The sequence below is a fragment of the Halictus rubicundus genome, chromosome 17 (genome assembly GCF_050948215.1).
Source record: "Halictus rubicundus isolate RS-2024b chromosome 17, iyHalRubi1_principal, whole genome shotgun sequence".
NCBI lineage: Eukaryota > Metazoa > Arthropoda > Insecta > Hymenoptera > Halictidae > Halictus > Halictus rubicundus.
In genome coordinates, this window is record NC_135165.1 from 1,912,092 (window position 1) to 1,933,874 (window position 21,783).

General features: G+C 38.9%; 3 protein-coding genes across 9 annotated transcripts; 1 reads left to right on the plus strand and 2 right to left on the minus strand.

Moving 5' to 3' along the window:
• Positions 1–1,329: 1,329 nt before the first annotated feature.
• Positions 1,330–9,890, minus strand: D2hgdh (D-2-hydroxyglutaric acid dehydrogenase). 2 transcript variants are annotated; one of them, XM_076802736.1, is made up of 8 exons: positions 9,742–9,890; positions 3,944–4,183; positions 3,463–3,660; positions 3,142–3,335; positions 2,796–2,964; positions 2,426–2,724; positions 2,067–2,235; positions 1,330–1,999 (listed from the first exon to the last, which is right to left on the minus strand). In XM_076802736.1, exons 2-8 carry the CDS (start codon positions 4,176–4,178, stop codon positions 1,731–1,733), a joined length of 1,533 nt encoding a protein of 510 aa, XP_076658851.1. In that variant the 5' UTR covers positions 4,179–4,183; positions 9,742–9,890; the 3' UTR covers positions 1,330–1,730. The 2 variants fall into 2 exon arrangements, with proteins under 2 accessions (XP_076658851.1, XP_076658852.1); XM_076802737.1 differs by lacking the exon at positions 9,742–9,890 and adding an exon at positions 8,504–8,522.
• On the plus strand, positions 7,352–15,533 carry LOC143362505 (uncharacterized). Of its 6 annotated transcripts, none has more exons than XM_076802734.1 (15): positions 7,352–8,121; positions 10,263–10,814; positions 10,845–10,961; positions 11,040–11,291; positions 11,366–11,650; positions 11,750–11,942; positions 12,016–12,248; positions 12,389–12,608; positions 12,691–12,866; positions 12,939–13,227; positions 13,285–13,539; positions 13,616–13,735; positions 13,822–13,969; positions 14,100–14,283; positions 14,385–15,533. In XM_076802734.1, the coding sequence occupies exons 2-15, from the start codon at positions 10,425–10,427 to the stop codon at positions 14,610–14,612; spliced, it is 3,090 nt and encodes a 1,029-aa protein (XP_076658849.1). In that variant the 5' UTR covers positions 7,352–8,121; positions 10,263–10,424; the 3' UTR covers positions 14,613–15,533. The 6 variants fall into 6 exon arrangements, 5 of the variants coding, with proteins under 5 accessions (XP_076658849.1, XP_076658850.1, XP_076658845.1 ...); XM_076802735.1 differs by having other exon boundaries at positions 10,263–10,766; XR_013083649.1 differs by having other exon boundaries at positions 7,353–8,121; positions 10,263–10,961; positions 14,385–15,043; positions 15,122–15,533.
• Positions 15,534–16,801: 1,268 nt separating this feature from the next.
• Dysb (dystrobrevin binding protein dysbindin) lies at positions 16,802–19,244 on the minus strand. Its single transcript, XM_076802742.1, has 5 exons — positions 18,302–19,244; positions 17,877–18,166; positions 17,638–17,793; positions 17,395–17,535; positions 16,802–17,310 (listed from the first exon to the last, which is right to left on the minus strand). The coding sequence occupies exons 1-5, from the start codon at positions 18,355–18,357 to the stop codon at positions 17,222–17,224; spliced, it is 732 nt and encodes a 243-aa protein (XP_076658857.1). The 5' UTR covers positions 18,358–19,244; the 3' UTR covers positions 16,802–17,221.
• Between the last annotated feature and the right edge of the window lie 2,539 nt (positions 19,245–21,783).

The following is a 21,783-nucleotide window of genomic DNA, read 5'->3' on the forward strand; positions in this document are numbered from 1 at the left end:
TTCGTCCCAGAAATTTCTTGATCCTTCCGTTGGAGCGATCCAAACCGTTTGGTCGTCTTCTATGTTTTTCTATGCATCTCTTGGTCTAGTATAAGAAAGGATTGTTTATGTCATCGCAATCTCCTAAATCGTATCTGAATAGTGTATGTATAATCGATGAATCGAAACGTCACCTTATGCTGAAAACATTAAATGAATATGCGATGCGGAATATAGACGAATAAGGGATTCCAAACTATGTTATGAGCGAGCACAGTAGAACGTTTATTTGTCTAATCATTTAAATAACCTTACTTTCAATAACTGGATTCATTAATTGCGGACAGAAAGGAAGTATTTATGGATATTATTTTTATGCATCCATATTATTCCATATTATTTTTATGCAAATCATATTCGATACATTCGGTACTCGAATAAATGATGCAAACCGTAGATATATTTCTGTTTGGCAAATTAAAATAGTTCCTGCTAAGGTAATTTCAGGATCGATGATGCATACGTGAAATAGATAGTTCGATATTCTATATATAAACTTCTGGCGGGCATATTAAATAGATGACGAATAAATTTATTCTGGGACATTGTTCGACACGTACTTCGATTGCTATAGATACAATAGGAAATCCAATAATACAGATGTTTCTCATACAGTAGTATCCATAGATCTAAGTTGATGAGACAGTTGAAAGGATTTTGACGAAAAGAACGGAGGCCAAATAAGGGGCCCTGTATCTATACTAAAATATTTACGCATATCTAAACACGATACATATGTAGGGAAACATTAGTCGTGTATCGAGAAATAATTTGGACTTTGGCCTGAAATTATCGTGTCTAGATTGATAATAAGACATCGTTTAAATTTGTGCAGGTAATTTGAATGTTCGATTTTTTAATACAATTTCCTGTTTATCTAAATTTCTGGGCATCCATGGAGCAATTTAGATTTATTGATTATAAGCTCAGCCTTTTATATCTATCTATATTATATTGAACATTATTGCCATTCAAAAGCATATTGTTTACTTTTTGTTTACTATATTCGCATATTTACAATATCATCTACGTCTCTTTTACGTTCGACTGGATGATAGCGACCTCTGCACGGCCGCCTACACAATCTCTACTAATTACACGATCGATAAAGCAGGATGCAACCGCATTTGTGCTTGCACATGCGTGGTAAAACGCGGCAATTTTTAACGATTTTAGCCAATCATATCAATTCCCTTCGGAATAGTACTTGCAAATAATTTTACAACTTTCTGAAACGACATCGTGAATAATTCAACAATAAATGGATAATGAATAAGCACAACAATATAGTTCGTTTCAAGTATGTATATTTTTGGCACACGTTGGACGTGGTTCAGAATTTAATTATGTACACTCAGGAATGTATCAACGTGTCATCCATTACATATTTCATCAACGTCCAATGTTCTATTTGTACGACACAAGATTTATTTAATGCTAACAAACAGTTTAAAATCCAATGATTAATCAATCATTTTTATCGCATAAATTAATTTTGCAACAAAGCAACACAAAAGATCTCGTGAGCGTTAATATGTTAAAAACTACGCTATCTGTTTCAAAGTTATACCATTGTATTTCGGTACCTATCTATCTAATTTTTTAACTTTTACATTGTTCGAGAAAGATCATCCTTATCGCCATTATCGTTACCATGAGGTAGTATTGGTATCGCACTAGAAGTAATAGAATTACGAAGCTGCCTTGATCGGATGCAGAACTTTGTACGGATTGAGGATACCGTTCGGATCCATGAGCTTCTTCAGGTCGTGCATCAGCTCGATCTCAGACGATGATCTACTCATATGCAGGTACTTGGTTTTGGTGAATCCTATACCGTGTTCGGCGCTAACACTGCCGCGAAGACTGGAAACATACTCGAAGATGAACGGTTGCAACTGCGCCGCCACTTCGGCTTCGTAGTTCGGTATTGAAACTTGCACGTGAATGTTTCCGTCGCCTAAATCATACAGACGATGGTCAAAGATTACAGCCCTAACCCCAACCAACCAATTGCCAAGTCATACCTAAATGGCCGTAACCGCTGATGTTTAGGATTCGTGGATCGCGCACGCGATCCCTGAGCACCTCGATCACCTTGTAGAAGGACGGCAAGGGTATCGAAATGTCGTATTTGAACACGTATCCGTCCCGCAGAATTCCCTCGCTAATCCTTTCTCTGAGCGACCATATATTCTACAGACAAAACAAGGCAAAACCATTTGTCATATCGTGCCATCCGTGAAATGAACCTTCTTGCGACACCTTATCTTCGTGGGAGGAACGTTTGATCGAAGCGTGGGCTCTGATCGGCATGCTGTGGTAGACAAGGACAAGGATTGGCTGGAATTCTTCAGGTTCTGCGTTACTCGAATTATTTACTAACTTTTACTTTAGCAGGGTCCGACGTCAGCGTACCGTCCTCGATGATGTCATCCGCGAGCGCCTTCTCCACGAAGGACGCGAGCTTCTCTTCGTCGTGGGTCACGTTGCTACCGGAAGTCTCCAACAGGACGTAAAAATCGTGTCCGCCGGGCACCGAGGTCAGCGGGCTTTTCAGGCCGAACGCGTCCATCGAGACGCCCAACGCCAACTTGTCCATCATCTCGTAGGAGGACAGGATCTCCCCCAGTTCCTTCTTCGCCAGCTGAAATGCTTTCAGGACCTTGTCGAAATTGTTCAGACCTGGAAACGTGTAACCGGTTGAAGCTTCGTCGAAGAACAAACCCGGAGGGCGTTGAAATCTTTTCTAATACCTAAAAACGCGACGTTCACGGCTTTCGGAAGTGGAGGACATTGAATGGCGACTTTCGTCACGATGCCCAGGGTTCCCTCGGACCCTATGAACATGTGCTTCAGATGGTAGCCGGTGTTATTCTTCTTGAGCGTGTTCAAGCAGTCGACTACGTCACCGTTCGCCTTCACCTGGAACAGATACCGGCCCGAGATCGTGCGAAGATCGAGATTGGATCGAGAAGTTAAGAATTCACTTGCTTAGCGATGAAAGATGTGCGCCGTAGGACTGTGCAGTCCAGTTTCTATGGCGAGACCGTGGAGGCCAGGTCGGTTTTTAATGTATACCGAACATTTTGGAAAACTCACAGCTTCGAGACCAAGCACGTTCCCATGCAGATTGCCGTAGCGAAGAAGTCTCAAACCGCCGGCATTCGTCGACACGCAACCGCCAATCAAGCAACTACCTTTAGCGCCGAGATCGATTGGCATCATCAAGCCTACGTCCGCCAAATGATTGTCCAGGTTCTCTAAGACGCAGCCGGCCTCGCAGGTTAACACACCTACCGTTTAAATATCATCAGGAAAGAGTACGACACGTCGCTGCCTTCTTCTCGGACGATTCCTCGATGGCTCGCGGTCAGCCAAACGCTCCCCCATAATCGCAATTCTCGTAATACGTTCACTAACCTGCCAACTCGTTCGTTTCGATGATCTTATTCATCAGTTTCATCGAAACAACGATCTCGTCGAATACTGGCACGCTGCCTCCAACGAGACCAGTGTTACCGCTCTGAGGACATACGGCTAACCGATTCTCGTTGCAGTATTTCAATATGGCGGACACTTCCTCCGTGGTCTTTGGTTTCAAAACCAGACTACTCTTCCCTGCAATCAGAAGTTACGGAAATTTTTGTCTAGATCGAATCTAGCGATCGCGATCGTGCTGTACTTCTGATTAAATCTCTTTGTTTTTCTCTTATCACGAGCCAGTTGTAAGTAATTTGTATTGTTAGCCGGTTTCTTCTAGATTAGGATCTAACACCGCGATTGTTTTCCATCGCGGAAAACACGGAGACCAAAGGATATTATCGTACACCGGCTTTGGTATTAGATTCAACAGTTTTTGAAAAAATCGAAAAATCGACGGCGAAAGCCCTTTTCACCTTACCTCTGACAATTTTCGAGTAATCTATGTTGTAACTCTCGCATTCCTCAGGGTCCGAGATCACCCTGTTCTGACCGAGTAGATCGTTGAAGAAGGACACATGCGAGTTTTGGATCTTTGCGTAAGGACCCCGTTGCACTTGGTACCTGTCGGACGTGTACGCCGGTTTCACGTTCGCGGAGAACGAGCGGAAGCTCGAGGCGGTGCGAAACGCGCGGAACAAGCCGCGCGAACTCATCTTTTCTGCGAACAGATTTCGTATTCTTTTCTCAATCGAATCATCGAAGAAATCCGCCCTAGCCGTGGGGTCGGTCTCCCATTTGCAAATCGGAGATCTCACGATCTACGGGCGCGACCCCCGAGAGCGTCTTCATGATTAATCGGTCCCTCGTTCTGTCGAGTGATCCCGATAAAGGTCGTCCTCGTTGGCCGCGGTTCATATTCCACGATTTCGGTAAATTTAGTTGTCCGGAACGATATTCTCGGAATGAGGGCTCCGCTAATTGAAACGTGACATTTCTGTAACGCGGCGAAAGTGATTTAGGACGATCTGCGACTAGAATACCGACTTCTCTTGAATATATAAATATATCGGATTCATTGATCGTTTCGTTGCTGAAGTAGTAATCTGAAATTAATCAAGAGGTTATTATAATGGGAATTTTCTTTTGATAGAGGGCGACGGGACCGGCTTCCAACGTATTTCGGATCAAGAAGAGGGAAAGGGGATTTTCTTATTTCGAGATAAAAACCGTCATCTTGTATCGGAATACACTTGTACATATCGAGGGTCGTTTGAGCTTATCCCCCCCGCTACGGGTCATTTCTTCGGCACAGCATACGGAGGGTTCTTAGGTAAGATGTATAATGGCGGCCCTATTATTTACAGAGCAACAATACACGATCCTCTTTACTGTGACGGAAACCGTTGATCGTACAATACTTTTTTTGTTAGATAATCCCGAGGACTCCATTGGATCCCCTTTCGAGGGCCAGAATCAACAGGTACATATGTTCGACGAAGCTAACATATTTAAAATCATGAATACATTCCGAAGCGAATACTTTCTACGAAAATATTCGGCGGTATGCTGACAATGTTGCGCAAGGGTCACACGGCGAAATTAATATTCGACGTCCGTGACGGAGTTTCCCGGTTCGAAAGGATCAATTAAGAAACTGCTGGACCCAGGGTCTGCTCGGGAGCAATTAAAAAGAATAAACGAAGAGCGATGGAGGGTGCGTGATCCGCAAGATAAGAAAAGGAAGAGGGAATTTCGTGTTTGAACCGAGGGATCGCGGTCGCATGTGGAGGACCAGGCGTGGCGTAATTATGTGCCCCCGGCTGCTTCCATTTTCTACACGCTAACTCCTCTCCTGATCGACGGACATCGAATATTATAATCCACGATTATGGGCAACTCCCCTCCTCCTCCTACTCCCTCTCCCCCTCCTTTTTCTTGGTCGCCGCGCCCCCCCACCTTCGACGCGTGTGTGTCGTTCAAGAGGATTCGCGAGGAGGCGACGCGTGGTTGAATTACGATTCCCGCGTGAAGAACGGTGGGGAAAATAAGGTCAGGGGTAGAGGGGTCGAAAGTGTGACGAGAAAGGATGGTCCTAGAGAGAGACAGATGGACGGAGATGCAAATCCGTATCGGGCAATGGGAGGAGGAAGAGGACAACGCGAATGGAAAACAGAGAAGCCAACAAGGAGGCTAGAGTGGGAAGGGGACCAATCGTCGCGACGACTGAAACGCTGTACGTTTCTTTCTATGTGTGAACGTAACCGGCTTCCCGATACGTTCGTGTACCGCACACATCTCCCTTTTCGTGCATGTATACTCAACATTCGAATGGCTCCTTGGCTATAGCACGGGGGACCGACACAACGATCGACGAGTACCCACACCAACGATACGCTGTACACGTATACAGGGGGAAACGGTTGCGTATAGATGCGGAGGGAACGGGTATGTATCGGTGTCGGCCAGCTAGGATATACATAGCGAGCGGTTTGGCACGCATGCGCGACACCGCCGACGGACCGCGAACGCTAATTTCTTAGTGGCGGCTCGAATCATTAACTTGTTACCTTGGCAACCCCGGTCGACCTAAACCATTGGCTGCCGCGTTCCCCCACCTTCCCCCGTTCACACGCTCTATCGGTCGAACGAGAAACTAGCGTGCCTCGCCGCCACGCTTCCTCCCGCGGAATATATTGTGATTTTCTTAACCTCGCCGCGAACCGGACTATAGGCTATTGCCGTTTCTCTCAGCCCACGCACACACACAATCACACGACCCCTTTTCTATAACGATGTGTTTGTGTGTTAGAGAGGGGTGAGAGAGCGAGAGAGAGAGAGAGAAAGAGAAGGAGAAAGAACATGCCGCCGTAGGGACGTGGTTGCTAGAACTGGCGCGGCCACGACTCTTCCTACCCTTCGACACGCCAACGTCCTGCCGTCGTGTGTTTCTTTGTCGAAATCCATGACCGGTATTGGAAGATGACCGATAAATCGTATGCGTTTCGATCATTTCGAGACTGCCCCTCTCTTTGAATTTTTCTGCTCTGAAAAGTTCTATGTACTGTACACATGAGAAATTATTTTTCTCCTGTTATCAATGAAATATCGAGAAAGTTGAGTTTTTCGGATTCTCGAGGAAACAAATGATACTTGACGACAGATATCGGACCGATACGGTTGAGTGGTCTTAAAATAGGTTCGTAATTAGAACCAGTTAAGATCTCGAGCTTAAGATCAATACGGGAAAAGAATTATTATGACACGATGTAGGATGTCCCCGGTACATTCCCCATTAGAATTACGGTTTTAGCGGGCCAAGTCGATGATCAAATACAGGAAACTCCAGGCAGTCAATATATATTTGCGCAAGCGAGTATCGCCTTTCGTTTTCTGAATGGCGAAAAAAATGCAGGACATACTTTCTACGGATTGGACAGAAGTCCACTACATAGGCGCAAAGGACCAATCGCGAACGCAATCGCTGTACGGGGTTTTGAGCAGGGCAGTATAAGCTCGGCTTAGAAACAGCTGTGACAGGGACGTAACTGGCGATCGTGAAATTGGGGCGCTACATACGCGAAAGTCAAATATTAATTAAAAAATATTTTATCACACTATTTCAAATTATAATTCGATAAACTTCCAAGAGAATATATTAAATTTTAGCGTACTGCATTGAAAATTTCAGTTAAACAAGAAATAATATATATTGCTTTAAGTTTATCAAATATTGTATATTACAAAGGTTCTGTTAACAGTAGAAATTACACATAGCACTCAATGTTGTATTGGTCTCTTGGCGAATACGAGAGAAAAAATGACACATGCACATGCATATTTTACTGACTAAAAACATATCCCTACCTGGTGTTAATATAAAAATTAATGAGATGCAGATCTATACCGAGGACAAAATTATTTTCCTAGATGAGAGAAAAAATGATGTAGAAACATTTGAATTGCATACGATGCTTTCACAGATGTTCCTGTATAACAAATAAGAACGATCGATATGAATGAGTATAAACAATATCGTGTCCCTGTAATGTCCAGGGTGAACGTTCGGGTTCGTTCGTTCCTGATGGTATCGTCGAGTATACTGCGAAATATTCCGCGGACTATAATCGCGTGTACATGCATTGAAGAGGGTACGCGCGTGTTAGCGGACGATATCTGTGTGAGCCTGAGGTGAGAGTATGAGTACCGTTACGGGGCATGCGCCCGCAGCCACCATATCCAATGGCCCCGCCTTTCACAGCGCAAACGATGCCTTTGGGATTTGTCCTCGCTGGACCAATGGGCGAACGAGGATACCGTACGGGACGAGAGAGGTGAGGTTATAAGTGTCCGTGTGGTGGGGGCTTGACGTGAAGAAGGGGGCGAGGGGAGGGGAGGAACGGAGAGAAGCGAGGGGTTCCGTGGATCGTGTGGGAGCAGGGAGGCAGACAACGAATGCGACTACGAATGCTCACGAAAGCTCGCGACGTCAACGTATAACAAAAACTTTGTTTAAAATTCGTCCAGTGTTGTTATTAGATTTTTATGAAAGACGATAGTGCACGATAGAGAAGTTCGGTCGTGTTCACAGTGAATCGGTGACGGTGATTGTCCACGGCGTGTTCGAAAACGTGATAGGTGTGACTGCGCAGTCGCCATGTGAGTACCTGAACAAGTTCCTCAAACTCTGTGTGCAGTCTCGATACTTTTTAATCCCCCGAATACAGCCGTATCGTCCGTATTTTCAAACCCGATTAATCGTCATGTGTGTTCGGGGATAACCTCAACAGATAGTTACCGAAAGACAGTCATTGAGTATATAACAACTACGGTGTGTCACGTCCCGCCGGATCTTCGAACGTGCTTTATTTTGTAATCCAATATGTCGGCGTTAGGGACGCGCTGTACCGTATTCAGCGAGTACGGGATTCTTCTGTTTCTTCCGCGTATTACGGTTCTCTCGATGGATAAATGTACATTGTAGAAGCACTCGCATGAGAGAGCCGCGCGTGTTGTTATTATCATTGTCCGTCGTTATTACCATTATGGCGAAATCCATGTTGTCAACCGCCCCCTATCACCAGTTGTTTCTCCCCTTCTCTCACACTCTTATTTTTCTTTCCCCCCTTCTTCTTGCCTCCCCCTTCAGCCCGCCTTTCAATCGTATTTCCCGCTCAGAGAAATACTCTGTCCCCCTTCCCCGTCGACCCTCCTCGTCCTGTCACTAATTATGGAGGTAATGGCGGGACGACATTTTGTTCCTTCCTCTCCGATCTCAAGATGGACCATGTCTGTATTCTCGGTTCGTCGATATTTCAACGGTTTTTCGCGAAAGAACAGGTCTCTTCCTTACCGTTCAAGAAACTTTTTTTCGTCTCGGTTCGCCTCTCTAAGATTTACTGCCCTTTGTTTCTATGGCTTTCGGAGGACTACGGTTGCATGTAGAAATTCATACTTTTGACGAATAATCTATGAAAACGAATGTTATTTCGTTCAGAACTAGTATTGTATCTACGATGCAATATACTGTTGAGCTTTAGTTGCATATTGCTCTATGTTTTACAGGTTAGGAGACGCTATGTGTACATAAACATTCGAATTATAGTATTTATGAATAAATATTTGTTATTATATGTACACCCACTTGTTAAATGTTTCGTATGTTCATAATTATTATCGAATACCATTACCAGTACACAATTTTTAAATGTTTACGAAAAGCCAAGACTATTTATGTCGCTACTAAAATTTGAGAAATACATTAACTGTTTTGTTTCAACTTATTCCTATGTATTTAGTAGAGCAACCATAAAAATTGCAATGTAGCGAAATGTGTTAGGTTATATTGTATGGCTCTATATATGTAGAAAATCAATTTCCAGATCTGAATGATATACGCTTTCAGTTTTAACTTTTGCAACTTAACAATTGTACAGAAAGTAGATAATTAAACGATTTTATTTTTGAAAATTCTTGTTATCGTCGTTCTAGTAGAATTTCTAAGGATTGCATACAATGCCCATTTGAAGGTTATCTCTCATTTTTATGGCGCAAAACACTAAAAAAATTTCACTATGTATGAAGTAAAAACAATATTTATCAGCTAATTGAAGAATACTAACGCTGATGTACAAAATTGCATATTTAGTTTGTAATATACATTATAACTTCATATGTGAATGCGAAACGTATCGCATACAGAATTTGATACGTTTCTGTAAAATGAATTAATTTCTATTTCGTTGAATATGCAAAGAACAAATACCACAAAACACTTACATTGTTAATAAAAACTGGTCACTTTGAACACCTCACTTTTACACTTTTCTTTCCAATATATCAAACGGTTGTTAATATGTCGAGATTCGAATTTAAACTGGCGATATTCCACGTGTAGCTGATATATTAAGGTTATGAATGATAACTAATACGGGGTTATGATATAACTTAATATAATACAACTTAATAGAATATTTTTAATTTTTTGTAACACAAATCATGACTGGTGCTGCATCTATGAGTTCAACACGTGTGTATGATTGTTTAATGTTTCAAAAATCTGTACATACATATGTAGAGCTGTATAAAATCTTAAACATGAAAACAGAGTTATTATATATGTATTACTCGCTTAAATAAATTGTGTACAAATAATATCGAATTATAATTATCAACAAAATCATAGTATACACATTTCGTTGCTTGGTCCATGTACAAATTGTTTTAACATAATTTATTTTTATTATATATTCCACCTCTTAAAAATGAATCTCAATAAGAAACAACAATTTTATTTTCAGGTGCTGTAAGTTGAAAAGATTAAAAGTGATAATTTAATGAACAATATCTATAAACAATGGCAAGAAAAAAAGACATTCACTTGCTGAAAATTTAATAACAGAAAAAAATACTTCTTTTTGAAAGGAAGTTCAATTTTAAATAATAAAAAGGTGTAGGAAAACATGACAGATGTTAAACCAATTGGAATCTCTCAAAATCAGCCACAACAAACGCAACAGCAACAACAACAACCTCAACAGCAACAACAACCTCAACAACAGCAGCAGCAGCAGCAACCTCAACAACAGCAACAACAACAGCCTCAGCAACAAATGATGATTGCAACCCATGATATTCAACAACAACAAAATGTACAGCAGCAGCAGCAGCATGTTCAGCAACAGTCTGCTCAACAACAACAAGTACAACAATCACAGCAACAAGTACAGTCTCAACAGGTTCAGCCGCAACAACAAATTCAGCAGCAAGTGCAATCGCAACAGCAAATGCAAGTTCAGCAACAGGTTCAACAACAAGTTCAACAGCAAGTTCAACAGCAAGTTCAGCAACAAGTGCAACAGCAAGTGCAGCAGCAGCAGCAGCAACAACAACAACAACAACAGTCTCAGCAGCAGCAATCTAATAGTGGACAGCACAATGTTGTTCCCACGCAAGTGCAAGTACAGCCACAGGTAGCAGCGATTATGCCTCAGCAGCAGGTGAAAATTTGTTGGGGAATAAGAAACAAGTGTAGGATGTACCAGGGTAGAATTTGTGAAATTATAAAAATGTTATAGGGCGCTGTTGCAGTATCGATGCAACATCAACAACAAGGTGTTGGTGGAGTATCTATGACTCTATCCGGTCAACCAGGAGCAACGACTATAACTACTATGGCTGCTCATCCACAAGCAGTACAAGTTATTCAGCAACCCATGCAAAACCAAGCATATCATTTACAGCAGCTTTATAATACTCAAGGAACTCCATTATTGATGCCAGGCAACCTGGCTCTTCATCCTGCAGGAATCAATCCATCATCTATACAGGTACATAAACTCTATTACGATACATTATGGTCTTGTAGACACGAAAATTCTCTTCTAAGTAAGATACTTCACAGGTTATAACAGCTGGTAAACCATTTCAATCGGCTGCTCAACTTACACCTCACATGTTGACGACTGCATCGACACCAGGTCAGGGTGGTGGTCATCCAGCAGGTGGTGGTACTAAAGTACAAGGATTTCCTACTGGTTATTTACCAGTGCCTACTTCTGCTACGCCAGGAGCAGGACAAACCTTAGTATTTGGGCAACTGGGTGTGTTAGGTTCTCCACAACCACCTCAATCCTTACAACAACAACAGCAACAACAGTCTGCGGCCAAACAAGATCAAGTACAAAAGGTACTATTGCGCATCAACGTCGCGTTACAATCAACAGTGTAATATATATTTTGTATACGTTCAATGTTTCACACGCATATTGTTACCGATATTTTTTAGTATACCACATGCCCAACAGCTACGCCACCCGGCGGAAGAGGTGGCATGCAGTTTGCGCCATGGCAATTGACGCCGCAAGTCGCATGGACAGGGATTCAGCCCCCAGCATTTCTTACAAATCAAATATTCATACGAGGTCCTAACCAACCTGATATGTTCATACAGAGTCCACAACCGATTCAAGCTCACAATGGTTCGTTTAGTGTTCACATTGAATATATCGTATGATCGAGAAGCAAAATAACATGTTCTTCTCGTACGTCCAGCATTAGCGACGCAACAACAAATTCAGGGAGTGCAGCAGATTGCTTCGGCGAGTACAAAACCAAAGGTAATGGATATGCAACAGCAACAGCAACAGAGTAAGCAAAGCACGGGTCAACGACCGTTGAGTATTTTGCCGTCCTCCCTACAAGCAGTGCAAGCTGCCAATATACGTGCTGCCAGTTCTGTTTCCACGCAAACAGTTCACGGAGTTCAGGCAACGGTATATGCACAGGTTACTATAAACAAGCAATGGTTGAAAGATCGGTTTCAACTGCTGTGATTTTCGAGTCACCTGATTCAAACCATACCGAAGTTCTTTTCTGTTTGCGTGTAATGAAACGAAAGTGTTTGTTTTTATGTTCTATAACATAGAGTGGAAAAGGAAGTGGTGGTAGCGGTAAAGGCCGTGGCAAACCACTGCAATCGCCGCAACAACCGCAGCAACAGTCACAGCAAACGATGCAACAACAACATCAACAGGTTTTTATTCAACAGAAGCAGCACACACAGCAGCAACAACAAATGCAACAACAGTATCAACAGCAACAAGTGCAACCGTCGCAACAGCAAATACAGCCTAAACCCATAATAAGTGAGTTAACATTCTGTACGTTGCCACCTGATTATTTTTAACAGGTACTTTGAATATCTAAACGCTGTCGTTCTCCTTTCAGCAAACATGTCCATACAGCAGCAACAACAACCCGGTGTAGTCCTTGGTGGAGATCGGCCGATCATGCCTGTGGTGTCTGTAGGCGGTGTAGGGGTCGGTGTTGGAGTAGCCACCACGTCTCAAATGAGTCAAGTACAACAGTCACCAATCTCCGCAGTACAACAGTTACCACTACAGGTAACGAACATTACATTCTTTTCAAGACATTATACGGTACCAACATTCATTCTGTAATGCAATATATTTCAGGCAATCAATTCGGCAATAATTGGCAGCCAAATAGTTAGTGGGACGTCACAGGTTCAAACTATGTCCATGGTAAACCAGTCGATAGATCAGCAAACCCACGATAACACCAATTCCACTATAATGATCACTTCGCCCGATCGTAACCATCAAACAGAGTGTTCCATAGTATTACCAGGCACTACGAATATTTCAATTACGAACGACGACAATACTAAACCACTGATAAAAAAAGATGAAACTATGCCACTTACGATAGAAGAGATCACAGTACCACAGCCAGAAGCGACAGGTTGGTTTAGTGACAACAATATATGTAATTTAATTTTTACGTATACGCTTCGTACAGATGGGGACCAATGTAAAGCAGCTGTTAAAGAAGAAGAAAGTTCGTCTGGAAAGTCAGAAGATAAATCGTGCAACAATCCTTTGGCAGGATTGGCGAACACAATTAATTCCATAACGAACGGTGTCAGCAGTGAAGATTCTGCAGCACTACCTATCTCGGTATCGGTTACTGCAAACAGCAAACATGTGCCTCCCAAAGCAATGGTTAAACCACAAGTTCTTACACACGTGATAGAAGGTTTTGTCATACAAGAAGGTAAAAAGAACTGAGTTGGGTAATAATGTACGTATACAATTTATAATATTTATCCTTATGAATGTATCTGTTTCAGCGTCTGAACCATTTGCTGTTAATCGAACGTCATTAAATAATACAGTTAGTCAAGAGAATAGTAATATTTTAAATCGTAATAATATTGCTTCGGAAAAAGAAAATCATGAAGAACCACCAAGTAAGATTTAACAAAGTTAATATATTCTATATATAAAAATTCACATTGAAATCATGGCGTTTAATTAAATGTTTTATTCCTTGCAGGGAAAAAGCATGCACCCAATTATCCCAGCGATGAGGATGGAAGTAATGCTCAAATCGGAAAGTGTGAAACATGTGGTAATTTAGTGGACGAACAGAATATTAAGTTCAAAAAGGAGAAGCGTTTCTGTTCCACTGTATGCGCAAAGAGGTTGGTAGAAATATAGAAGCAATTTTGAAAGTACATTAGTTACATTAGAATTTGTATAAATGGTGCGAATTAGTACAAAGTAAATTATTAACATTTGGAACATTATAATCATAAATTATGAATCAAATAGCAAAAAACGCGAGGCGAGAGACCGCGACGGAGGTGAAAAACAGTGGACTGAGATGGAGACTGAATCAAAGAACATTGACGGAGATATGATCAAGAAGAATGGAGAAGAGAAGTCATTGTCTAACACAACTACTGCGTCTTCTGTCGACGAAATACTGCCAAGAGTTAATCCTGTTAAGTGGACGGTAAGAATATGACATACCCATAGTTCTAACTAAATAATACAATTCGAAGATAGAACGGACTATATGTAATACGGTTAAAATATCTTGTGTGATGCACGTAGGTTGGTGAAGTATGCGACTTCATACGTGGTTTGCCGGGCTGTGCGGACTACGCGGAAGATTTTGCTATTCAAGAAATAGATGGTCAAGCACTTATGTTACTCAAAGAAGATCACCTGATGTCAGCTATGAGTATTAAATTGGGGCCGGCGTTAAAAATTGTTGCGAAGATCGACTCGATGCGCGTAGAATCATTATCGAATTCTAATCCCACATCCAATAACTCATAAATGTTTACTGCTTGAGATTTTTATCTTCAAAATTTCAAGTTGCAGCCTATGGGCTACAGGGTTTGTGCTAGTATTCGATCGGACTGTAGATTTAAGATTTCTAAGAAAAACATAAGATGTTTTTTATGAACATACAATTTTTGTTTCATTCTATTTCATTCGATACTTATGAAAATCCTGTTTTCTTTTCATAGGTTGGTATATTAATTACTATGAGTATTAGTACTTCAGAATATACCAATACGGTTTGAAGGTCGATCTCTGTAAGACGATATTTCGAGCCTCGTACTATCTCTCAGTACACTAAATGGCTTCGATGGAGTTTAAGTAAAGTATAGACTGTATTTAATTTTCATTTGGATGTATCATATTGGTAAAACACAGATTTCTGTTTATTTACCTTTCGATCAGTCTTACATTGATTGATCTTGGTATGTGTAAATAAAACTCATTTTCCTTGTTTTGATTAATTTGAAGTGTATCTATATTGCATCTAAGAAATTTTTTAGACTACCATTTTATGAAGTATGGTTGGCTAGAACTATCAAGAAACTGAGTACAAATTATGTCCATTACAAGAGAAAGAAGAAAAAATGTTGTATATATACTATCTGGCATATAAGCGATGTATTTTGTACTCGAAAATTACTTTTGGAAGGTGTACAAAATGATTGCCCTCTTGGTAAGACTTACAATAATTCTGAAGGGAAATCAGGCATTTTTAAAAAAAGAAGTTAGGCTTTACGATGATTAGTAATTTATGTGCTTGACAATTTCAAATCGAGATGTAGGATGTTTGAAGCAACATAATTAACATTATCGACCATGTACTTTGTAAATGTATCATGTGCACTCACCTTGCATACGTGTAAATATTAAACATAAAATGTTTATTTAATATACAAATTTTATAACATGAAATTTTAGTTATTAACAGAAGTAATCCTACCATTTATAGTAATTTACTTTCAGATAAGTAATCGTTCGCTGTAAATGGAGAAAGATATATTTCTATGATTTGTATAAAATACGATGTTATGCGAAATGCAAGACAGTAGATTTTAATCTTATGTAATATTTGATGAATGTCTATCGTGAAGCCACGTGGAACGCGTTCATCGAAATGAAAAGGTTATCGATGTGTTATTTATACTCAGTCTTTACGATTATGAACAGTGTAAATAGAATATTTATTCCCTATGCATTTATTCAGTACATATATATTTAATTCTGCATTGAATCATGCATGACTTGGTAATTATATCAACAGATCATTTCAAAAGTCTAACACAATATTTGTACGCATAACATGCATAGCACTTTTTTATATTACAACTTTTACTTTTGTTCATGAGAGTGGGATATTAAGAAATCAACAACATATACTTAGGTAAAACAGCACTCATTACAAAACAAATATATTATAAAGCACATTCGTTCTATGTCAAATTTGAAAATCACTCGGGGCTTAATCACCCAATATGCCTTTTTATACTCATTTGGAAGACATTATGGTATGGGATGTATACAATTCTGACTTCTCAAATAAAACACATTTTTAAAATAGTTTATTCATGCCACAATTTATACAGTTGGTATTAAAGTATGAAACATAACATATTTCTTTCAACGAAAAGAAAAGAACCTCCAGTAAATACTATTTTTAAATACATAACTTAATGCATGTTTTTTGAACTATTATTTTATTATAACGTAATGTAATATCAATTTTAATATTTCTACACATGCAAATTCATTTCTCATTATGATTATTGTGTTATTTCAGCAGCTATGTCGGCTAGAGGTCTTCCTTCAGCCAGCAATCCTTCTTCACTTTGTAATCTTAATTTTTTATGTTGCGGTCGTATATATCGGAAATATTCGTATACACTGTAGGCCAACATTGATCCGGTTACTATTGAAGCAGCTATGCAAACATTTACAAATCCTCTGTGCAATTTATCCAAAATATATTCTTTCTTCCTATGTTTCGGCAACATATTTTGTTTATTAAATCTAACCTTTTATTTCAAACTTTCAGCACTTGCTGAAAGCCACAAGTTTATAAATTAATTAAACTTTCAAAATTTATTTATATTTTTAATAAATTTCCAATGTAGACGAAAGATGACATTATTCATTGATATAATTAATTTTTAATTCACTTAATAGCAAATAATACATACCTGCCGATGAAGTCAAAAATAACTGAATATATACTTTCTAAATACGTTGTATTTAAGTGCAGAGATACATTATATTTTGCTTTTAAATCACCTTATTTTTGGTTACAGCTCAGTTTCGTACGTCTTTCACGATTGTATTTTACAGCATTCTCGGCGTCCAAATCGAACCTAACCTATGAAGATAATCGTTATGTAATTTTTGTTTTCATAATGCAATGAAAAATAACAGAAAGTAAACATAGATTATTTATGGTATTTAGTATAAACTTATCGTTACCCAATTAAAAATTATATTTCTGTAACATTATTATTTATTCTTGAACAATATATACATAATCTGTAATTTAAAAAATAAATTGTACATTCTCATATTTTCAGATATTTACATCATGAATTAAATACTTAATTATAAAAAATTGCATTCTAGTTTTCTAGGAAATCGTTGAATGTTGTTGCATCTACTTCTAAGTCTATCTCATCTAAGGAAGGCCCCTCTTGTGTCACTGGTAGTTCTATAAATAACAAAAAAAAAATCACATTAAATTGAGGAAGATACTAAGTTCTTCTGATACAGACATATGATATAAGAAACATACTACGTATAGACCCTGTTGTTTTATACTCGGCAAGTTGCTGTTTGAACACTTCATCAAATGTTTCTTGTCTTTCCTTCATCGTCTTCTGTTGCTTCTTTTCATGTTGTGATACTCTTTCAACATGCTCGTCAGCTAACTTTGCTAAAATAAATCATACAGTAAATCCTTTTGCCACATATTCCCAAAGTTTCATAATTTTCTGAATATTCTATGATAATATTACCATGTTACCATTGAATATACCTTTAACTATATTTAATTCTGCCAATTTTTTTTCTTCGTATAGAGCTAACTGAAATCTATGATCCAGTTGTCTACTCTGTAAATCTAATACTTCATTCAAATCCTCTAATCTATAAATGGCTTCCTCTACATCTTCAAACATCTCTTGCAATGTTCCTTTATGATTTAGAAAAAAAATTGCATATTATTCACTACTGTTACCAATATCTTATCGTATATTTCTCTTTGATTAAATATACCTATTTGATCCATTAGGTTTTGGATTGAATTATTAATTTTTGGTATGTAAGCTAAAGTACTATTTAGACATGTAATATTCTTCCATTCTTGCTCAAGTTTTTCGTAAATAGTTCCTATGAGTTTGTCTGCTTCTTGAGTTTTTCCTGCATTCTCTTCTGCAAGCTCATGCAGCTCATTCCATTGTAACTGATACCTATGCAATATGTCAGCTCCAGCATGATAGTTAACATTTCGTGCATTGGTAGATTTCTTGTGCCTTGGATTCTCGCTAGTAGTTAATCCCCTGATACTAAAATAATAATAATCATTTACGCATCAAATGAATTACATCCAATTGAATGAACAATTTATGCAAAACATTTGTATCTACTAGATTTTAAATTTAGTTCAATGGTAAGAAAATTATAAATAAGGAATCGTTTACCTAGCTGAGATACCCTCTTGCACAGTTTGAAACTTATTACGCAAAGTACCAAACATGATTGTGAATTACAGTATCAATGAGACAATTAAAAGAGTAAACAATAGTGTAATGAATTATAAGAAAAACAATGCAGTCGTTATACTTTCTATAGACATCATAATCTTATTAAAGCATATTTCTTACAGACATATTCAACAGTAATAAGCCGGAGAAATGGAGTTTCGCAACTTGATTAATTATGAATAGCTTATTAAAGTTTCTAACTAATAATTTGAATAGCAGATGTTACTAATATGTAAAATATATTTCAACTATTTAGTACTGAATTACTGAGGTAACCTCTTTTGTAAATTTGATAAATGGAATTAACATACAACTGTTTGCATGTACTATCAAGTGTGAAGGTAATATTACAGTAATTGCCAATTAAACCATAAGTTTTTGAAATAATACTTCCATAAACAGATAACAAACACAATGTAAGTGCTAATATAATTGAATCGAGTAAAACGTATTAGATAGTTTATTTTTGACACTTCGTTAACACATTTTTATTATTACAAAATAAAGTACGATACGCGTATTGTCAATAAACATGCGTTATTTTTTGTTTCAGGAAAAATACATAATAACACGGCGTAGTCTCTTCTTTACAAGTTGGTAACACTGGTTGGAAGTTCATATACCACACAGGTTGATTTTGTTAAAACTTTTATTTGCATTTTAATTCTTTATTTACAATTGTGTGAATGGTTAGAAACATGCAAAGTCGAACAAACGTATACTGTAAATATAACGAACAGTAACAATTCTTTAATTACAGTCGTATTGATTTATTTTTTCTAAATAGAATCAAAATTAATATTTGATTACAACGAAACATATAATAGCCAAGACTTACCAATTGTATGGTGCATTTTATTGAACAAGAATACAAAAATAATCAAGAGAAATGTTGAATAATATACACGAACGAAATAAATGTTGCAGGTCGAGAATACTATATATATAACCTTCACAGTCTCTGGACAGGATCGATTTTTCAAAAAAGCAGTGTCCTACTTTCAAACTGCATTTTTTCCGTACAAAATAATTTAGCAACATTGCGAAAGTTTAACTCCCTCTTCTCGCCAATATATATATTGGTGCCTAGCAACCATTGAGGTCAACAAACGAGGTCAAAGTGCAAATTGTCTGTATGAATAAGAAAATGCAGAAGATATATTATCCATTAATTTACCACTTTAAACATTTCACACACATGATTGAAGTAAAATTGTACGGTAGCTTTTCATAAAAAAATCAAAGATTTAAAGTGACTTATACAATATAATTACTAATGTTAGAAAAATAACGACGCAAGTATAAGTAAGTATTCTTAATATTGTTATTGAAATATATATCTGATGTAACAATAGCAATTCGATAAAAGCAGTAAATTGACGGATGGTATTCCAGTGTTGCCAAGCGCTATGCTCTTATCTAACTCGTGACTATAAGTATGCTTTTGTCTATAGATGCTTTTGTCATCTTTGTCATTTATTGATTGTTCATTCGTGTCGGAATGAATACAAGAGCACGCGTTTGAAACTACAGAGCATTCGGTTACTATTTTACGACATCGATATAATTAATTCAACAGCGAAGTCAGGATGAAAAGCTTCATCAGGTTGGAGTCGCCAGTTGATCCGCTGATAAAGGAAAAGCTTGTGAAGTACCGTTTAACCAGCGCCACTTCCATCGAAACCTTTATCTTTTTCTCCCCTACTACGCATGCAATGAGCATAACTTGAACGAACGTCATCAGAAGAGAGGCTCGAGCTTAGAAAGTTGTGCGCAACTCGTAGCGAAACCAGATTCGTGGGTGGAAGTGGCAAAGAGTAGTAGTCACCGATGTTGGGTCAACGTACGTATCCAAGTATCCCCTTTCTCCTTGCATCAAGTTAGACCGCTACTATATCGTGGTGAATTCGCTCCTCCATAAAGCCGATTACGTTTCTGCGCACACCAACATGGCTACTGCGCATACTAGTAGGAGTTGCCAACCAAAGGACGAGATGTCCATGGTAGGGATGAAATCAATAGTCAAGTATTCTGTGGAATGAGAATATCAACTGGATATATATTTAGCTATTCAATTGCTTGCTTGAGCTTTATTCACCGGAGAGGAAGCGGTAGAAATAGTCGGAAGTGAATCCCCCTCATAATATGATATTTTCTTTTGTCTTTCTTACAACGACATTCAATCGTTTTGTCCCGACTAAAATGGAATGCAGATTCTTTCTGTGACTATAAACACGAATTGTCGTGCATGAAATGCTTAACGAAATCATATTATATTATTATATACATATATACATATTATATTATATTATTGAACGGACAGAAAAATAAATTGCAAACTCTGCATATGGTATACCGTAACGAGTATAGAAAACATGGATTTGGGCGGGGCTCCAGTTGATAACTTCTCTTTCACTGTTAAACCCGGCGACTGCGGAATCCTGATTGATCTAAATATAGAATTTCAAGCATAGGTTGTTTGAGTATTTCCATAGAATATAGCACAGGGAACCTGCTACGATCAATAGATGCCAGATTCGGCCGTTTTCGACATGTTCCGTTAAGTTCCCCTACTATATTTGTTCCCGTTGACCTCCAACCATTCCGGCCACGCCTTGTTCATGTACGTTTTTCCAATGAAACCGGTTTATTTCAGACACGCGAGGTTTGGTGTTATGCTTCACCATTAAAAAGCTGCACTGCGGAAAGCCCCGGATACAGTTAAATCGGCGTTGAGCACCGATTGTTCTCATTTTTCATTGAACTGGCATGTATAACTCGGCGATAGTCGATGCTGACATCGAACACGAAAAAATCTGTTCTGTCCATCGCGTCCGGTGGATCTAAAAATGGCAAATAAATATATATGCATGTGTGTACTTTGAAGTACACGATTAGATCTCGTGACTGTAATTCAAACGAATAATCTGAACAACGCGAAGCAGGGAGGACTGCGCGCGTTCGTCACGCTGGCTCATGAAACCGGAAACGCTCGCACGAATTATGGATATAAATCGTGTCGCAGCTGCGTCAGCATTTAGGTACAATGGATGACAGGTGGTAATTGGATAGTTAACGTTGACGATTTTGTTGGAGAATTGTACGGACTGAGGGATACCTTGGAACATTGGAGGGATCGCTGAAAGAAAAAACTGGAGGCAGAAGTTGGAGGAAGAGAACGTCATCGGAAAACAAAATAAGAGAATCGGTTGGCGAGAGAGGGAGAGAAACGGGATGCTCCCGTCGGAGGGAATGGAATGAAAAATCGCGGAGAGAGTGGGGGGAGGGAGAGAGGGAGCGAGAAAGACGACGGAGCTTTACAGTGATGTTCGAAATGCGCCTGCGTCGATAGTACTTGCTATGAGCGGATTGGCTCCCTACTCATACTTGAGTGCACGTTAGGTTCACTTAATTTCAAT